Source organism: Rhopalosiphum padi, chromosome 2 (genome assembly GCF_020882245.1).
Source record: "Rhopalosiphum padi isolate XX-2018 chromosome 2, ASM2088224v1, whole genome shotgun sequence".
NCBI lineage: Eukaryota > Metazoa > Arthropoda > Insecta > Hemiptera > Aphididae > Rhopalosiphum > Rhopalosiphum padi.
The window spans coordinates 6130353-6151239 of record NC_083598.1 but is presented as its reverse complement, the minus strand read 5'-3'; the positions used below and the strand labels follow the sequence as shown (position 1 = coordinate 6151239).

At 28.8% G+C, this 20887-nt stretch overlaps 1 protein-coding gene across 2 annotated transcripts in view; it reads left to right on the top strand.

Moving 5' to 3' along the window:
* LOC132923424 (uncharacterized) overlaps positions 1–20887 on the top strand; it is a 56312-nt gene that overhangs the window by 30210 nt on the left and 5215 nt on the right. For both annotated transcript variants that reach the window (XM_060987405.1, XM_060987406.1), the window contains exons 15-24: positions 4656–4832; positions 5646–5906; positions 7191–7292; positions 7815–7928; positions 8064–8274; positions 9112–9316; positions 10798–10939; positions 18253–18600; positions 19176–19648; positions 20519–20651. In XM_060987405.1, the coding sequence (XP_060843388.1) occupies positions 4656–4832; positions 5646–5906; positions 7191–7292; positions 7815–7928; positions 8064–8274; positions 9112–9316; positions 10798–10939; positions 18253–18600; positions 19176–19648; positions 20519–20651 (2166 nt within the window). The remainder of the gene's footprint in view (positions 1–4655; positions 4833–5645; positions 5907–7190; positions 7293–7814; positions 7929–8063; positions 8275–9111; positions 9317–10797; positions 10940–18252; positions 18601–19175; positions 19649–20518; positions 20652–20887) is intronic.

The window sequence follows — 20887 nt, the reverse complement described above, 5'->3', positions numbered from 1 at the left end:
TTCAGCACTAGTTTAGTTTAAATTATTCGCCAGGCGCTTATAAATAAAATAATGTATTATGTAAACGAATAATAATGTTCATTCTGGTTTGACTTTTAAATTGGATCGGTAGAATGAAAAACCGAAAATATTATTATTATTATATTGTGAATAGGACCTATTATAAAAGATGGATGTTCCACGCTTCATTTAAATGATAAGCTACATTAGCATAAATAAATTATTCACCAACAAAATAAAATAAAATATGAATCATTAATAATATATAATTATATATTTATTTTATTTAATTTGTTGATATAGGTAATTCATAGCTTTTTTGTGGTGGTACGTAATTTAAAACTACATTACACCGGTACCTACTTACAGTCTATAGAATAGGGTCGTTATAAAGTTATAATTTATGTTATTATAATGTACAAATTATACAATTACTATTACATTGGATAATAAAATAGAAGAAATTGTTTTAAAGTCGCCTTTGGTTAGTTTTCTAGACGTGATTATGATCTATAGACTTTGATGTTTTTTGCCGATTTTTAAATGACATTTATTTATTTAGATTATCATCAAATGTATTTAAAATAAAAAAAGTATCCATAATAATATGTTATATAAACAGCGGTGGGTTAGCCAGTGTAATCTCATTACGTATAGCTGTTTATTTTGCACGAAGAAGCTATCCCAACGCTGTTCTCGGGAATTTATTTTGGAGAATTACAATTTTTTAAATTTTTGTTCGGGATATGACATAATAATATATAATATATTATATATGTTCGTGCTACGAACTTCGTGGTTTTAGTGGGTCTTACGGATTGCAGTATACCAAAACCACAGTAAAGAACATTTAATCTTCGGAGTTGAGCTGTGATTTAATAAAGGAAATAGGATTTTCATCTCAGTGTATCTCTTTGATTTAATTAACGCGTATTTTCTAGGTTAAATTTTCGTGTAATAACAATTATCGTGATGATATTCAGATACCGGCGCGCTTCATTATACACTGTAAATTAACATTATCGCAAATTCACCGTTTAAACATCTTGCGCATGACGTTTTCGTGATATAATTAAACAAGCCATTAATCATTTTCGATAATGTACAAAACAAAATGTGATACACAATATATTGTTATATTGTACACAACATTATCTGAAGTGGTGTCCGTGGGGAGAGGTGAAGAGGGATGATTTCAGACCTTACTTCAAACTTTAGCAGAATGCCCCGCGTGTACAATGTAGATTAGCTGGCCAATACAACGCAACACATGACGATACATTTTAAATAAATTATTCCCAAATTATTTTGTCATTGATTTATTATACGCAAAGTAAGAAGTTAGTACTTCTTTCATTGCATAGCCATCGACGAGCTGCTACACTAGTCCACGAATGTATCATAAAATATTTTTCTTTCGTTTTTTATTATTTGAACAAATTTTTGTTTTATGAAATGATTTATTATTCTAAATTCTTGTGCCAAATTTTTAATTGCCAAACTCTTGAAACGTTGTAACGCTTTAATTAGATAAATACAATTTACAGCAATATATTTTTTTTTTAGCGTTTGACATCTTGTAAATATAAAAATTAATTACAAATAATTATGGAATATAATGTTGTGAACTACAATTTGGTACAGCCCGAAAAGAATTAAGTTTAAATAATCTTAACATAGTTTGATGAATATTTTCTAAGTATTTATATTTAATGATTTTTAATTAAGTCCAATACAAATAATATTTGGTACAATAATTTAGTAGTAGACAGAGAGGTGTGTCTTTAAGCTCTTTGATGCCTTCGTGTCTGAAAAAATCCTGTATTTCTGTGAACCAGCTCTTCTAAGATAGAGTGCTATAGTCCGTACTATAATTATCGCAAATGATCATATATATATAGTGTATAGGTGTGTGATAAATCCATCACACTTTATATCTGTCTCGCGAATGCATCTGCGTGATATCCCTTTATGATCATAGTGTGTGTCGATGTGAGCATATAATGTAGAACACACTGTTCCAGTTCACGTTAAATCACATAATAAAATAATACAATTATTATTTCATACCCACTTATAAGTTAAAATATCTTGTAGGCCCGTGGTCCCTTTTATGTCTTATAGTGTGTATTTGATACATGATTTTTATATACATATAAACTAATAATAATATAAATATTATGCATTATATTTATGTTATCAAAACTCCTTCAAAATATTTAATATTTATTAATATAGTTGAATATTACAGATAATAAAAAAATATTTGATAAAAAATATTAAATTTTCAAAACACAATTTACATAATGTTTAATTTTTGATCAACCAGATAAAACTAATTTGAAACCCAGAAAAGGGTAATTTAAATTATAATTGCTTATTTTAACCTGTACATAAAAAATTTAAACAAATTACATTACATCATTATTGCAATAATATCAAGATCTATAACTCTTTGTCAGATTAAAAAATACTGTTATTTTTTTCGATTGAGATAAGATTTTAATTTTATAAATGTACAAAAATGTCAAAATATACCAAAACAAACCGTATAACTTATAAAAATACAAATTATTATTATTATTATTATTATTTTCTTATATAAATACAACAACCATTTTGTTTTATAAATAAAAAATTAACCCAATTAAAAATATAAACATACATTTTCTCACAATTAGTGTGTTAAGGTTTTTAATGTTTTTGTATTACATAACTCATATTCATTACCCATTAAAAACAAAACAATATTTTCAGAAAAAAACTATGATTTTCACAATATTATATATCGTTATTATATTTTTTATTATTATTTATTCGTACAAAAGCTTACATTTTTTATTTCATATTCCTAAGCAGAATGTTTTTATCGTAATCTCAACATTTAAAAATGGTATTTCGGACGAGTAGAGTTTAGCCTTTGTATTATATAAGTATTTAAAGTTATAGACTTTGAGTGGAGTGGTACTGCGTTACCCCAGAAAATGCAATCGGCTGCCACTAAAATACAGCAGAACACACTGCAGAACGGAATAACTCCCACTTGACGTTCGCGCAGGACTTTTATGACTTATTAAGATGAGATTGTTTACTGTAGAGTGTAGACCCCACCGATGTAGAAAGTCTGAACACCACGGGACGTATTGTGTAACACTCCTGCAGTCGATTATAATTTTGTTTATAAGAGTTTTACAACGTGTGTTTAAAAATCAATGATTTGGCGTTCGTTCGAGAACGTACGGTCATGCAGTTGGTACCTACAAAAACGAAAAGACAACGAGGATATCAATGTAAATACATAATTGTAATGCTAAGAATATGTTACATAATAATTACAAGAAATCGGTTTAGCGCGATGACAAGAAAACATTAAAGATAAATCAAAGAAAGACAGAAAATTGTTTAAATTAAAAATAAGCAAAAATTACTGGGCCATTATTAATTATATCATTTTTTTTAAATCATTTATTTGTTTTTAGTGACTATAACATGTACGTTTCAAGAACTTGGTATATTAATGCATATAGTTTGGTCGGTTTTTGATTTCGAAATGTATGGTAAACTTATTTTATAGTTATAAAATGTTAGCACAATAATATCATATTATGCATTTAACCGTTTTGTATTTCTCCATTTGAACATGTAAATAATAAATTCAAACATGTAATTAACGGTAATTTTTAATTTTAAGTGTAGTAAAAAACATTGATTTTTTTAGAGTTGAAATCATTCATCTCGAATCGACTTTATACTTACATAGAGTGGTACGGTTATTTAAAAATAATGATGGAATAACTTATAATATTTATTTTGTATTAAGCAATAGGTACCTACCTACTACTCGTTTTTTGTAATTCAATTCAAAGTAATTACAACTAGGTAAATAATATATCGATGTATAGGACGTCGTTAATATTTTACAAATAGTTATGTTTTAAGTTTTAAAAAAAAAATAATAATTTATTGGGGTCTATTAATTTCAGTATATAAAAGTAACTATATATTTTTTTTAAACTTCAATATCAATCATCGAAGTCATTCGTGAAATTGTTTAGTTTACTTTTAAAGTTGTCTCATAAATCATATTTTTCAATCGATATCTTAGACGTCTTACATATTATTCATATGTTATTTATAATTAGTACCTATTCTTATAAACTATAGTATCATGGTTTATTATTCATGTACTTAATAATTTATAAAATTTAATAACGTTAGATGTATAATAAATCATAATAAAATAACTACAATGTTTACAGCAGATTTAAATCTTCATAATATATATTAAAATACATACTTTGTAGTACGGTAATGAAATGCATCTAAGAATTTGGCTTTCATTACTTAACGTATGTTTGAACAAAGATCGCCAATAAATGTATCCTCTCAGTTAAACACTGGCTATTTTGTCAATTTATCTTGTTTTTTATGAGAAATAATAATATCTTTATAAATAATTATCTCAGCTTATAATTAATTAATTTATTAAAAGGCATTTTTTTTTTCACTTTCGAGAATCTTATGTTTTCAATCATAAAAGCCGAGTATGCCGTCGTGACGTTAGACAACCTAACTGTAAATAATTATTGAATGTAATTGTATAGAGAGAAACGGCACTGACGTTAATTAATTATCGTTAAACGTTTTTTGTTAAGAACTTATCCGGCGATATGGACTCGCAACTGAGGTGGATTCATCAACTTCTCACGGCTGAGCAACAGTTCGTGTTGTGTTTGCAATTTGGTATTGGGAGGTATCTGTTGCCGTTGGCCGAACGCAAAGACGTACTCAAATCTAAAGAACACGCTGCTCTATTTCAAAACGTTCAAGAGGTATACAATATACATTTTATTATCATACATTTTTTCAACTATGATTTACATACTTAGTCAATGGAACGGTAATATTATAATTTATTTTTTAATTAACACGTAACTACGAAACTATATTGAACAGACTCTCAAACTTTTTTCGCGTGTCATTTAATAACATAAGTATGCGTATTTTTTATCAGTGACGTACCATTAACGACATAAAACTAAGTTATTCAAAATGATAAGTCGGTAAGGACTTGAAGTTATTCTTGAAATGTTTTTTCGTGTGCGTGCGTGCGTGCGTGCGTGTGTGTGTGTGTGTGTGTGTGTGTGTGTGTGTGTGTGTGTGTGTGTGTGTGTGTGTGTGTGTGTGTGTGTGTGTGTGTGGTGTGTGTATGTGTGTAAGGACGAAAAAATCTATAATGGGCACAAAAAACAACTAGCCACATTTTTTAATCTCGATTTGCAGTGAGTTATAATATACACCATCGAATAAATTAATATCTCTCAACTTGTTTCGCTTTAATCGTATACTTTCGGATGTTAGTACTATAATAATTTCACCGATGTTACGAATGCTACGATATCGTTAGGCACAATACATAAACGTTGTACACTAGTACGTTTAAAATATATACAATCATATTATTACTATAACGGATATGAAATAATAATACAACAATTGCGATATCGAATCATCCATTTAAATGGGTATTCCGGATATGCTAGGGGCAAATATCACCCTCCCTCGGGAATTCCTGGCACGATGCCTCGGGGAATATACGATTATGATATTATTTTCAATATTAATTTGTCGTTTTGTGGATGCAGCTGCTGCGCACCACGGAGGACACCCTGGAGCGCATAATCGACAACGACTGGAAAATGTTGGCACGGAACACGTGCAAGACATACGTGAAGAAAATCGATCAAATCAACGGAGCATATTACAAATACTGTAAGGGCATCATTCACGCAGATTGCGTGCTTGTGGAAAAAATACGAAATTCCAATTTTCTGGAATTGATTAAAGACCCACCCATACCTGACCGTAGGCCAGATTTGATCACGTTTATTCACAAACCATTAGAGGTAAGTACCTACCTACTTTATCCCTATTTACTTTATACATACTGCTTAGGCGTATTTATACCAATCTATTATGCGATAATTAATTTTAACATTTTTTTCACTATATGACGGTTAACATTATTGAATATAATATGATATAATTATATTATTTTCAAAAACAAAATTTACAATCTTTCACGTAAAATTAAGTTTTGATATTGCACATTTAAGGTAAAAAGATGTTTCTCAGTATAGATGAGAAAAATGATTAGGATATTTTTCATACATACATTAATAAACATTAAATTAATATAAATTATTTACTCTGTATTATACAGAATGATTCACTAAGCATGGTAAACACCCTCATTTTTTCTTTAAAAATACATTTTTTTAAATTCTAACGTTTTAAATTTTTATATAAATTTAAACTAGTCTTGATGATTTTATCAATAATTATAATTGTATACCATTAAACGAGTATCCTGTAGCAAAACAAAAATGTTTTATTCAAATGAACCGACTTTTTTTTACAAAAAATTATTTAGCTGACAATTTTTTTGAAAATATTTATAATATCCAAATCAATGAGTGATTTCTGAGTTTTTAAAATGTATATAATAAAGATGATAATATAGTCCTTACAAATATTTTGAAAACAATAAAGTTTATTAAATATTATAGTCAAAACTGTTATAGCTACTTAGAAAAATTGTAATTTCTTACTACTATCTATACATTATGTATTACTATTTTTAAAAATTTATAAAATGCATGTTCTACAGTCACATTGGTGTGTACAAAATTACATAGAAAACCTATTGACCTTTGCACATATTTGTATTGATAATCCCTTGCTTTTTTTTGAGGCACCAGTCAAACATTAATAAGAAGGACAAGTCAATTAACAAATATTTTTAATACGTTTTTATAAGTTATCAATAAATAACTCATCTATTGTTAAAAAAATATTTTTCGATTGCATCTGGGATGTCAGTTGTAAATGTCTTGGAGGTTTTGACAATTTAAAGTGTACATTAATTATTAATTTTCAATAATACATAATCTATTATACACGTGGTTAAGTTTACATATTTCGCGATCATCTCGATTATTTTTAGTCGTCAGTACTATGGTAAATCTTTTATCAACACACTTATCTATACCTGTTTATATCGTTTATAAATACTTGTAAACTTTACATTATAATACATATTAAACACGATATATACATGAAGTAATTGTGTAGTACCTGACGTCATAATATAATATTACATACTCTGTTTTGTGTCATATGGTTTTCAGCATTACAGAAACATATTAAAATGCATGCAACTCATTCAGATCAATACCGAACACGACGATGAAGGTTTTGAAGCGTTGTCACACATAGTCCACGAAATGCAGGTAAGATTATAATGAATTATATTATTATCCTTTATCCGTTGTACCTATGATGTAAGGGGCTGCCCCCTATTCGGCCAAAATATACCCTTCCCTTTTCGGCTAGCACAGTTTTCTTTAAAATTTAAAATTATAACAACTTTACTGAACTTAATATGATTGTATCCAAAAATATGTTTTTAAAAAAAAAAAATTATTACCTAATACTTTTTGAAAAAATAATAAAATAAAATAATTGGTAATACAAATGTTGTATTTAAATTATAATTGACCTAAAACAATTTAAAAGCACCTGAATGCTGATATTTGATAATAATTTTAATTATACTATGGTGAGGTTATTTATATAGTGATATGTGTCATTAATATAACCTATAATGTTTAAAATTCTATAGGTAAGATATTTCTTCGCTATAAAGGGTGTTATTGGACTGCTATATAGGTTATGATGACGTCGACCAAGACTTTAAAACGTCATAATAATACTATTGTACGATGTTAATATTGACTTAATACGTAATTTAGACGACATATCGATTTATAACTGTGGAATCCGGTTTAATGGAACCGGAAGTGGATGGGAAGCCTTTACTGTCTCTCAATGATTTAGAAGCCCGTCTGGTGTTTACTAGGTGCAAGGTCAGTATATCTACCATTGGAATAACGATGACAATATTAAAATATCGTCATCACAATGTGTGGTTCGAGGCTCTTATATAATATCATACATTCGATATTAATAACAATAACAACAATTCTTTCGATTTTTACCAGCCTTTTACATTGAACACGCCAGACCGCCATTGGATATTCGCCGGTGACCTAAGCCGCGTGGAAGGACGATCCGTCAGGTCTTACTGGGCGCTATTGTTTTCCGACATTTTGTTGTTCACCAAAGTCAGTAGGGACCGAGTGTTATTTGTCACGGACGAACCCTTGCCATTATCCTCAATTGCTCAAACACAGTTCTCTGTCAAGAAAAAAGGTAAGTACTTTTCTATTAAATTGTTAAATCAAATATATTTATTTTCATTATGACATAACAAATGAATACACTTACGAACGTAAGTCACACAACATCACCTATAGTCAAGGGTTGTCCCTGTCCACCTAGATGCTATAGTCTATAGATAGCAGATAGATAAATTTATAATTTTAGATATAAGATATGCATAAAACATTTTTCAAAAGATACTTTTTATGCATTTAGATACTAGATATATTTTTTCAAATAATAATTACACTTTAATCAGAAATAAAAAATATAAACTTACAAAATTAATAATATAATTAAAATTTAAAATGTATTTTATGATTGATTATTATTTCAAGTATAAACTATTTATTTTTAATAAATTCAATGATAATAGTAAAAATAGTAAAAAATTTTACTTACCTATATTATACCGATATAGTCTATAATTATTAATTATTTTAGTATTATACACCATTATCTACATTAATGATATGATTTTTTAAAATTTCATAAATACTTTATACTGTAAGTACACTGCAAATCAAATTTGTTTATTTAAATATAAATATTTATCTTCATTTTATCTAGTGTCTTAATGTAAAAAGAAGATACAAGATACAATAATTAGCGTTTTTAATGAAACGCGATTCTCTTTATTATATTAAACAGTATGGTATGATAAATATTTCCGTTCCACGGGGAAAGTGTTTTTAATTCCTTGGGGGGGGGGGGCAATATTACGTGTTATTACTCTAAACTGTTGACGTTTCGTGTTTAAGCTACGACTAGTAACCTATGTGTAGGTAATTATACACATTTTCGAGACACGCATTTTCGTCGTTTCAGATACCGAATTCCGGTTGGTAATTAGCAATGGATCGGACACGTCATCGTGTCACAGTAGTCCGGCCATGACCGGATGCAGCCCTCTGTTTGCCGACCTGTCTGGTACTCTTTCAAGACTACCTAAAAACAAAGGAAGAGTAATCGTGCTTCGAGCACCCAAAGCTGAACTGAAAGCTGTGTGGCAAAATCTCATTCAGAGACAAATGTAAGTGACGCGTGTAACATCTCACACCGTTGAAAATTAATTGAACAATTAAGATTTAAGGACATTGTGTAATTGTATGATCCCCCGCCATCGCCCATACCAGTTTTGTGACGTAAAATTAAGACGACCTTAAACTCGTGTTAGGAGTATTAGGTCCGCATTTCTAGTAATGGCATTGCAGGTCATTACTTATTAGTTATTACACAGTCGGATGATTATGGGTCAATCAATGATGGTACTCAAATGTGTACTATTTAATATAATAAAATACAAATGTTGTTTTAATGTAGTACTTCTAATACAACCAAACGATACTATAAAAATAAAATAAAATCATTGCACTAAATATAGAAAATACATACACGCGATATTATTGATTCGTAAGTATGGCATATATGTAATAACATTTAAAAAAAACATTTTTATGTTTATGAGTTTTTAACAAGTTGGCAATTTCTAGCACCTCGTCTGGTGCAATGAATATTTATTAATAAAATTAACGAGCTTAAAATACGTTGGTATGGTTAATACGTTGAGATGGGGTGCATGATTGAGAAAAACTTTTTTAACAGCTGCAATTTTTAAACAATACCCATAATTGCCACTTCATCTGTAATTTAATATTATATATAAAAATAAACCTACAAGTCAATCGTTGACTACTACACTAACCCCTCCTCCGGTCCTCCTCTCATCAACCTTTAACGCTAACACCATCCCTTCTCCCAAACACCCTTCAGAATAATAATAATTAAGACGGAAATTTGAATATCTTAAGAAACAAAAAAATACCACTTAATGCACTAATAATATTACAAAACTTAAAGAAGTCCTTAAGAGTTATTTTTTAATAGAATGATAAAAAAAATATTTAGAAAGATATATTTATAATGTTCAAATTCGAGCAATTCAGTATTATTGCGATAGATACCAACCGTAAATAAAACGATTTATTTATATGCACTCCTATAATCGTATATATTATCTAACTGCCTACACGTACCTAATAACAAAGATTTCATTTACCAGACCGCTGTGCAACCACCGACACTTTTGTCTTGAACAAAGAGGTACATATAAATAGGTAAAATTTGTAATTTTTTAGCTATCTTAGTACGTTAACTAATAGGTAAAACATATGTAATACAAATAAACTACACTTATTTTTTGTCTTTGTTATTAATTTACAGCTAAATGTACTAAATTTAAAAAAAAAATGACTTAAAAATTATAAAAAAAATGCACAATATTTAATTTTTAATTTTTTTGTTGTATTTACGGAACAAAACAAATGTTGTGCCCGGAAAGCAATGTTTTGGGAAAAAATGCATTTTTAATTTAAATCTACATCATTAGTTGACACTTGATATTAATAAATAATAATCATATCGATATAATAATTTTATATTCATTCGATATCCTGTATAATATTGTTATCTTGTAAAAGGGTACCTAAATTATCATTTGTTTACGTTTTACAGACTGATGCTGGATAAAAACGCATTCGTGCCGGACGGTAAGTTTAACGGACCGTCGTCGTCGGAACCACCGGACTCGCCGGACGACCTGTTGGCCAACTCGCTGGCCACGCTGGACGACGACGTCTACGCGGACAGGCTAAAGGTACAGTGTAAGCTCTCGCTAAGCAACCCGACCACTCCCACCGGTACCGAGCCCGATGACCGTTATCCCGTCCGTCCGCCGTCCTGAGATTCGGTTTCCCGGCCGAATAGATGCTGCAGCCCCACGAGGTTCTAGATAGCACTATTACTGCCGTTCGGGCCCGGAAACGACGGAGGGGGGTCCCTTAAATGTGCGAAAAATGCACTCCTCGTTAATCGCATACAACATACGTATATCCTATTTACGAGCCTATTTATTGATTTATATTCTCATCAAGGCTGTTGAAGCAGAAAATTCGGAATATTGGCAATTTTCGTTATTATTTGAATGTATGTTTGTAAATTATATTAATAAACGTTAGTGTGATAAAGAGCAAAAATCATTTAAAATTCTAAAATAACCTAATCTACTATATATACAATTAACTAGTGAAAACACTGAAAACTACTAAAAGAAAAGATTATTTCAAGTATTACCTGTAGTGGTCTAATTAAAATTTTGTGCAAAATGTTTGTATTCATTAACCTTTGAACTAGGTATTTGGGAAAACAATTTAACGTTTAAAATGTACTGTTATATATTATGACTAAATATGTTTTCGTTTTTTGAATAATAGTTTTAAAATTATTTTTATTTTTACGATTGTTAAATTAAAAAAAATATTTATTTTTTTCCTACATCACCTAAAAAAATAAGTCAATAATTTCATACATAGATTCAAAATAGTAATCGGACATTGGGAAATACATAAACTAACATTCCACTTATTGTTCAATATCACAAAAAATATAAGTTGCTCCAACAACCTTAAATAACATATAAATATATAATATAATTTTAGTTTTCGATCGGCAGATCGTATAACATATTATAACGCGTACATGTGGTGCCGATTACACGAACAAGATAAAGTGCCAAAAACTTCAATCGTTCGCTAAACGATTTTTTGTTTGATATTTTGAACAAATAACTATCAATTTTGATTAGTTTTTTTTTTTTTTGTATATAGTAATTTGTAAAAAGAGACCGTCGTTTATCATTGGACTATTTTTATTAATATAATACAATAATATATATATATATATATATACTAAATGTAAATCGATAAGTCATTAACAAATAATTAATAATATGTTATCATCATGAATAACCATACGTTACGGTATAAATCAATTAATTAAAATTAGCATTGACAACTGGTTGTTTATCTAATCGTCCCTTATTCGCCGGGTGCATAATATATCGCAAAGAATAATATTGTGCAGTAATAGTAGGCACTAATTCGACGGAACTGTGATTTCCCAGAATGTCGAGTGTGGACGGACATACGTTAAAATATACAGTTGGGATACGCCTCAACGATTTTTTTTTTATTTAGAAATGAATGCTATATATAATAATATTACATTGTCCATTATTATAAATGCTAACAGTATTATACCTATAGCTTCCCCGTACGATGAACGACCTATATACAATTACATAGTTTTCATCCTTCTAAATAGCACAGTTATAATATTAAACATGACCTATATTGATCGTATATTAATGCATGTTGTACTAATTATGTTGTTATTCAGTGGCGTATCTGAAGCTAAAAAAGCCAAGAAAGAGCAGTTATCGTTTTTTTTTTTTTTTTGCCATAACTCCTGATTGACAACTCCCATTATTATACACTTCTCCCCCCCCCACCACCAATCGACTTCTTAAATTTAACAATATTATATTCATTTTTTACACCAGCCCGTTGAAGATTACCAACTTGTCGATTTGACGACGTCGCGTTTTTATTTTATTTATTAATATATTTAAATATAAGCTGACATTATCATACATAGATTCAATAGTTATTAAAAATACACAAAGTAGATTAAGACCCAACCACACACCCGCGCACAGCTAGCTCAAATACACCACTGTAAATATATTAAAATATATTTTATTATAAAAATTAATTTCATATACATAATATAGAACAGCAGCAGTAATAATATTGATATTATACGTATAGTTGTTGGCACTGCAATGCGTATTTTGAATACCCGTAATCGATTAATATTCGGCTTGGAAATAATACCATTATGTTATTATATTATTTGAATATCGTAGTGGCTTTGCCAGTTTGTCTAGTCGCCGTTTAGAGTACCGATTTAGAGCACAGGGCACCAGCATCTATTTGACGCCGGGAATAGGCGGATCGCAACATGATAAAATCACTCATATAACATTTGTATACATGCATTATGACTAATTGTATATTTTGTAAGTTTAATTACTGCGTAGTTGTAAATCGATAATGCTATTAAACATCGAAACCAATAAATTTATTAACGTATAATAATTATATAATAATTATATATGGTTATAAATACACATTCCATAACATCGTAGAGCGTAAATTATAAATCATAATACTACACGAGCGTGTAGCGCTCTACACATTCATTTTTAGAGTAATATTTATAGACACATTATTTTAATGAGACGCCTATAAATGGTCTCTGATACTGCCTCATTGTAAGGTTTTTTTTTTTTTATGTAAAACTTTATACTAGCCAAATAAATTACGTTTTGACGCGTTTCGTGAACTGTTTCTTCCTTGATAATATTTAAATTCCCTAGTGTATATAATCATAAAATATATTTACTATATAAGTATACTTATATTTATTTAAAATTATTTTTCTTTATACAATTTTAATATTAAAAAATAGATATGTTAATAATTATATATATTACGTTTTAAGTAGTTCACTGTTCGTAAATGTCATATATATAAGTATTAAACTTTTAACTAAAATGTTTTATATAGTGTAAATGTTTCCGTCCCGAAAGTTTTAAGCAACTTGTCTACATGATGGATTTGTATTTGTCAACATATCGTTTTTGATAGTAAATTATCTTTGTAGTTAAATTTAAATTTGAAATACTTGTACTTAATTGCAATGAATAAAAATGTTTTCAAACAATGAATACGATCAATTTTTTTCACATATTTAGTACTATTTAAACGGTAAAACATTGCACAATAATAATTATTATTTTCATTATTCACTCATTATCTCGACAAGTATTAACGTTTTCGGGTCTATTTTTCTTGCATAGTTTCAAGTCAATCGGTGATAAAAAAAACAATATTTTTCACAATAAAATTCTTCAAAATTCAATTATTATTTTGACATTATTCAGAAAAAAATTCTGCTTCAGAATAAAAAATAAAAAATTTAAGCAAACATTCAAAACAGTTAGAAACTTAAAACTTAAGAATGACTTCAAATCGTTTAAAAAAATCAAAAAAATATTACAAAAAACGTCAATGCTCTTTGAGGTAATGAGGATGATCACGCTGTTTTTAACAATAATATGTCATTTTATTTCATCGCACAGCTACAGACCATGCGTTTTGGTCTTGCGCACAAAACGAATTCTAAAACCTCCATTTGTTACCGTTTGGATAGTAGCTGGATCATTTTTCTTGTTTACAGCCATTACTACAGCAACCTTGAGGAAGAATGCGTGCAACGACAAACAACGGTTTTATATTAAGGGAAAAACTAATGTACAATGCATGTATACAAAAAAAAAAAAATCGTATTTTTAAAACGATTTCTTGAGTACGAGAATGTGCAGATGTGTTTTTTACCTGTAATTATTATTAAGCATGTACAACATAATCATGCTTGATTATTTTATGTATTGATTTGAACAAAACTTTTTGCTGATATAATATTATAAAGTGTGATGTTTCGCCGAGCTATGCATATATAATTTTGCACCAGACACGCGCGCATCGTAACCGAAATCGATTTTTTTAATTCAAAGCACGGCGGTTTAAGTACCTACAAATACCACCAGTTGATATGGCTTTGATTATGCACCCATTGACTTTTATTTTTAAAAGTGGAAACAACTCCCATAACTAGTACAGTATAAATAGGTTAAACTGTATACAAAGAAATTATAATAAACATTCAAGCATTTTCAAGGTTTCCTGGTTTTTAAATATTAGTTTACCCTAATTTTATAATATACATAGTATATTATAGGTCTCGCAACAATATCTTGTTCTTACTAGTTATAAATAATTAAAAATATATAAATGTATAAAAATATTAATTACACAATATATAACGAAATTATAGGGTATATTTGATTAAATATTAATATTAATTTTTTTAAATAATTTGTCTTCAAATAGTTAATAAATTAAAATACACAGCGTGATTAAAAAATATAATAACAAAGGGATTTTTAAAATGTGATTTATTAACCTTTTTGATTATTCCAAAAAAATATGATTTCTTCGTCATTTATCTTCAACCATCATTCTTTGAATAGTACATAATTTTTAATGAATATCGAAAAAAACATAATTACTCATTTTAGTGAATTTATTTATAGACATATAATATATAACTAAATTTAGCTTTTCAGATAAAATTAATTAATGAAGTTAAAATTTGAAAATTACTAGTTTTTGATTTTTTTTCTTCTGTATATGGTAATTGTGCATATATGCTGGGCCAATTCAATTGATGTATTTTAAAAATATTGAGTCATAATTTAATGGTTTATTTTTAAAACAGTTCTAGAGAGACCTTGATTTAATATTTTATATCCTTATTAAAGCATCCTAACAATCCAAAGCGTGTATTATATAGTTTTGCTTGTGAATGTCAGCAGTAGGTATATTGCGTAATGTGTATAAAAAAACGATGATAAATTCATTAGTGTGAGCTATTTTCTTATCACAATACGCATCGCATTATATCACGCAATTCATTCATATTATATTCGTCAAATCACGAGTAATTTGAACGATATGGTTTTTTAAGGAAAAACCATCGAAAAATCATAATATACAACGCTTTAATGTGAAAAATCGAAAACTTAAGAGCAAAAACAAAACACTTATTATTGTATTTCACCATAGAACATGGTTTACAGGTCCTACAATGTAATATGTTGTTCATATTATATTCGTTCACAATACCATAACAGTTCATTTATAATAATAGATGTATTGTAAATTGGCCAAATGTCAACATGCATACATGTCTTGTAAAGTATACAAATAAAAGTAATTTTATATATTTTTATACTTGAATATTAATCAAAATATTTAAGAAAAAAAATTTTAATAGGTATTGTGGATACACGTTTTCTGTATTTATATTTTAGATTTTGAGCTGAGCGATGAATATTATGATTTTTCAATAACGTTTGGTGTTTTTTTTTTTGTCCTGAGACATATTTATAATATATTTAAGTGGTTTAATTTCAAATTAAACATTTTATCAAATAAGAAAGTTAATCTAATCAGAACTTATAAATATCAAAGTTTAAAAATTCCAAGGAAAAACGGGGAAATTTTGTTCATAACCAACTTTTGACAACACCGATTTTCTTATTATGTGTGATAATTCAAAAACGAATAAACGTAGATACTTGGAATTTTCACCGAATAATTTTATAATAATTTATATTCATGCTACGTCCAATCAAAATATTTTGACTCGTTTTGAGCTATTTATAGATATTATCAATTTTTGTTTTATAAATATTCATAAAAAAATTTTGTTTATTTGTCAAAAAGCTTGAAAAATCAATATAAAGTTTTACATATGTAGTTTACCCTGTAAAAAATCTAAAAATATATAAACATCATTATTTTTAATTTTGATCAAATTAGATATTTAAAAGAAGAATAACTACGATTTTAGTTATTTTATTATATCTACCTAATACAAAAATATATTTATTTCGTGAACATTTGAAATGTTTACGTATACTCGTATTATTATATTTTAAATAAACAATGAATTTTTCAAAACATTTAAATTAATTATACTATATTATATTTATTCTATGAACACATTTACACTATTCTACGATAAGTCGGTATTGACTCAAAAGTTAATATCAAAAATATATGATATAAATATATACTATTGACATGATTTAATATAAATTCAATGTTTTCAGTAAAAATTAATTCAACCTACCATCACGGCCGTATATTATAATAAATTAATACAATAGGTAGAAATAAGTCTATCATAAAATTTACTAAATATATATAATATATATAAACTGACAAAGCATCTTCACTCAGGATTTAATTAAAATGTAATACATTCATTACATCGACTTACTCAATGAGACAATGACTAGGTACTATTGACACCAAATCTACAGCAGAGTAGTTACCTACTTTCCCCTATTTTATACTCAAATACTTTTTTTGAAAAAATAGTATAATATTTATATTTATAAATTAATAATCACTGGTTGCCAACCAAAAACGAAAGACATTGGTTAGGTTAGGTTAATAATCGTAAAAATTTGTTTTATAAAAATGTGCATTAATAACAAGAAAAATATATTAATTGAAAATTATTTGAACAACGTATTCTGAATATCATTTCTCTCATTTATTCGAAGACGTTTTTTAAATATAAAATGAATGTGTTCTTTACAAGACTGCATGCATTACGAGTATATACATATATTATACATGTACAGATAAATGAATTACTTTGTACCTCAGTATACTGTACTACTAAATATACTTGGCATAAGATTTTTAATTTTTTGCTAGGTAACTTTTTCATTTACACCCCCTACTTTTGTGTTTTATGTTTATTTCAAACGATTTAAATTTTCATAAAGCTATATGTATCTATGAAACATAAAGGTAACTATAATTCAATTTTCCAAAAAAAATCTCATTTGTTTGAATTTTATAATATAATATTGTCTATTATTTTATGACAACCGAATTAAAAATTCTAAAAGTAAAATATCTGTTCAAAAACGTCTGATATAGGCCGTGTCGTAAAATACAATATTATATTACGTTATTTTCTTGCAATCCAGTTTAATATAAATAGTATATTAAAAATGTATTGATACATACAGCGTTTTTATACATGAAATAAACCACTCATGTTTAATATATTAAACACTAATACTATATTGCAGGGGTGGCCACTAACATTAATTTTAGGAGCTGCAAATTTATGAAGCTAATTCTAAGCGAGCCACATTGTTAAGATATGTTTATAAAATAATTAAAATAGTTAATAATTTTACTCGAAGCTTGATTTCAAGAGCCGCATGCTACTCGCGAGCCTCGTTGTGGCCACCCCTGCTATATTGTCGCTCCATGGAATACGACATGCAGATAAAATTTTAAATGGTACCGACGACTTATTCGTACACGTAACTCGCATGTTATAAACGTTATGATAAATGGCAAAAACCAAAAACCAAAAATCCAACTGCATCATGTGCCGTCTGTGGATTTCTAGTCGTTTGCCGCGTCGTTGGTGGATGAGAGGTGTCAGCGGATGACCAAGAGCAGTACGTGCAACAAGGGCAAGGCGCTGCACATATCGCAGTGGATCAAGGGCGAACTCGGTGGGGGTGTAGTTGACGGTGGCAGTTATGGCCCCAGTGGAGGTGGCAACAGCGGTGGTAGTGGCTACGATGACGATGACTTGGAATTGTGGTCCGCAGAACAGATGAACGCCAAACAGGCAGAGATCGAACGTCGGTTGTCCTCGGCGGCGGCGGCCAGAGACGGTGTAGAGGCCATCATCGAATACGCGAATACAGCAGAAACCATATCGGTGGTCAGCAGTCCGGACGATAGTCAAGTAAGTATTATGATTTTATAATAAAAATAATAATATCAATAGTCTCGTATCTCTCGATACATGGTCAACGAGCATTCATTTTTATATGTAGTTTGGACAACACAATCGAAAAGCAGATTTAAGAAATATAGTTTTTTTTTTTTCATACATTCGGATATTTCTAATTCATGACTCTTGTTGCACACATAAAATAATTTTATTGAGTTAATAGTTTGTTTAATAAAAGGTATCGAACTGCAGCCATAACTCAAAACATCAAAATTTTGAGTTGTGGCGGTCTGGCACCAAAAGTATAAATGTTGCAATGTTGAATACTTGAAAACTTGAATGCAGTGGTTGTAACTGAAATTGTTACTGGTAAATTAAGTATTGATTATTATTCACCGTTTTCTAATAAACGGATTGGCCTGGAAAACTAAGCTCAATTATTTTTCCCGGGCTATGACTTGTATTTAATTTTCAATCTCTATGCGAAAGCGGTTGCTGTTCAAAATTATGTGATCTAACCTAACATGATTTAAAGACTATGAACGTTTATTAAATTGCTTGTTGTTTCGTTCCACATTTTTGCTCAGAGAACGGTCGTACCGGAAAACATGTGCGAAAAGTGTCAAAAAAAATGTGACATCAACGGCAACCAGCATGCCGACGCTTTCCTCGACATGGATCCCGATAATAAGTGGAAACCATCCACGGTGTCCGTGTCCATAGACCTCAGCCCTTGTGAACCTTTCGGACACATAATTAATCACAATAACAATTACGTGAACAACAATATTGGAAATGACAGCGGTAACATGTACAATAACGAGGACGATGACGACGACGAAGACGACGATGGACTCGAACCAGATCAACCGTATGCTTTACTATCATCGTCACCACCACTACAACGTAGCGCTCATCAACATTATCAACAAAACCAACAACAAATTCGAGTACAACCACGGTTTTCGTCGACGTGTAGCTTGGATAGAACTGGCACGAATCGTGATCATTCGACGGATAGTTTAGACAGAGTGGAATATTGTTCGACCACTGATTACCGGTAATATTATTATTGTACATAATCGTCTATAATAATTAATCATAAAGAATTTATTCGACCAAATCTGTAAATTTTAACAATATTAACAATTTAATTAACTTTTTATGTTTTTGTAATCATATAGTGTTGGAACTGTCTTACAAACATACGACATGAGAAATATTTGAGTCCAACAAAACAGATCTTGTATTGTTAGCTTTAAAATATTATTAATAAGAAAATTAAAGTATTATCAAACATAAAGATACAATTATTATATGTGTCTATAGTGTTCATACATTTGCCTTTCTACGATATTTTAATTTTCAAGCGAGTTATAGGCACTTTAAAATTGTAATAATTTATATAGGTACTCACAATTTACTTGATTGAAAATTAAAATATTGTTGATAAGATAACCAACGATGCAAACACAGATAATATTTTTAACTTTAAATTTGATTATAGATCAATATTTCTTTAATATTAAAGCTAACAACACACAATATTGGTTCTATATCGTACGCAAATTGTTGACATTAATATGTTTATAAGTTTATTATAATTTTATGAATACTTCGTGATATAAGAAATTACTTAAAAATCATGAAACAAATCATTAACAATTTAATTTATTCTTTATAAATAGGGTAAAATTACTTAATAATAATCAAAAAAATATTTGAAGCATATTATATACGAGTTAAATTTGGTGACGTGTTAGAATATAATTTACCAGATACTATCTTTTTTGATCTTATTAATGTATGTGAAATATATCTACAAATCTATCATTATTTAAAATTTAGTATAAATCCGTTTTATAGTAATGCGTTATATCTTCATTAAGCCCCTATGATTTTTTTTTTTTTGTTTTATTTTCTGCTACAGGTGGCCCGAAGACTTTTGTCCCGTTACAGCCAGCTGCTGTCTACCAACCGACGAAGACTACAACTACGATGCATCGAGCGAAGAATTTTGGGGAACGCCGAATAGTAGTACTACTTCGCCGTTATCCGTTGAAGTAAGCAAAACGTTATAAGCGTGCATGAATCACTGGGATAAGTCTTTTATGCTTAATCAAACAGATTAATTGTTATTGAAACGCTTAATTCCGTGAGAACTTGCGTATAGGTATACTCGACACTCGATGCACATTTAGGACACGAATATTACTTTTACCCATGAGCATAATTTTCACGGTATGTTATAAATCATATCATAATAGTATAATAATAATAATAATAATAGGTAATTATA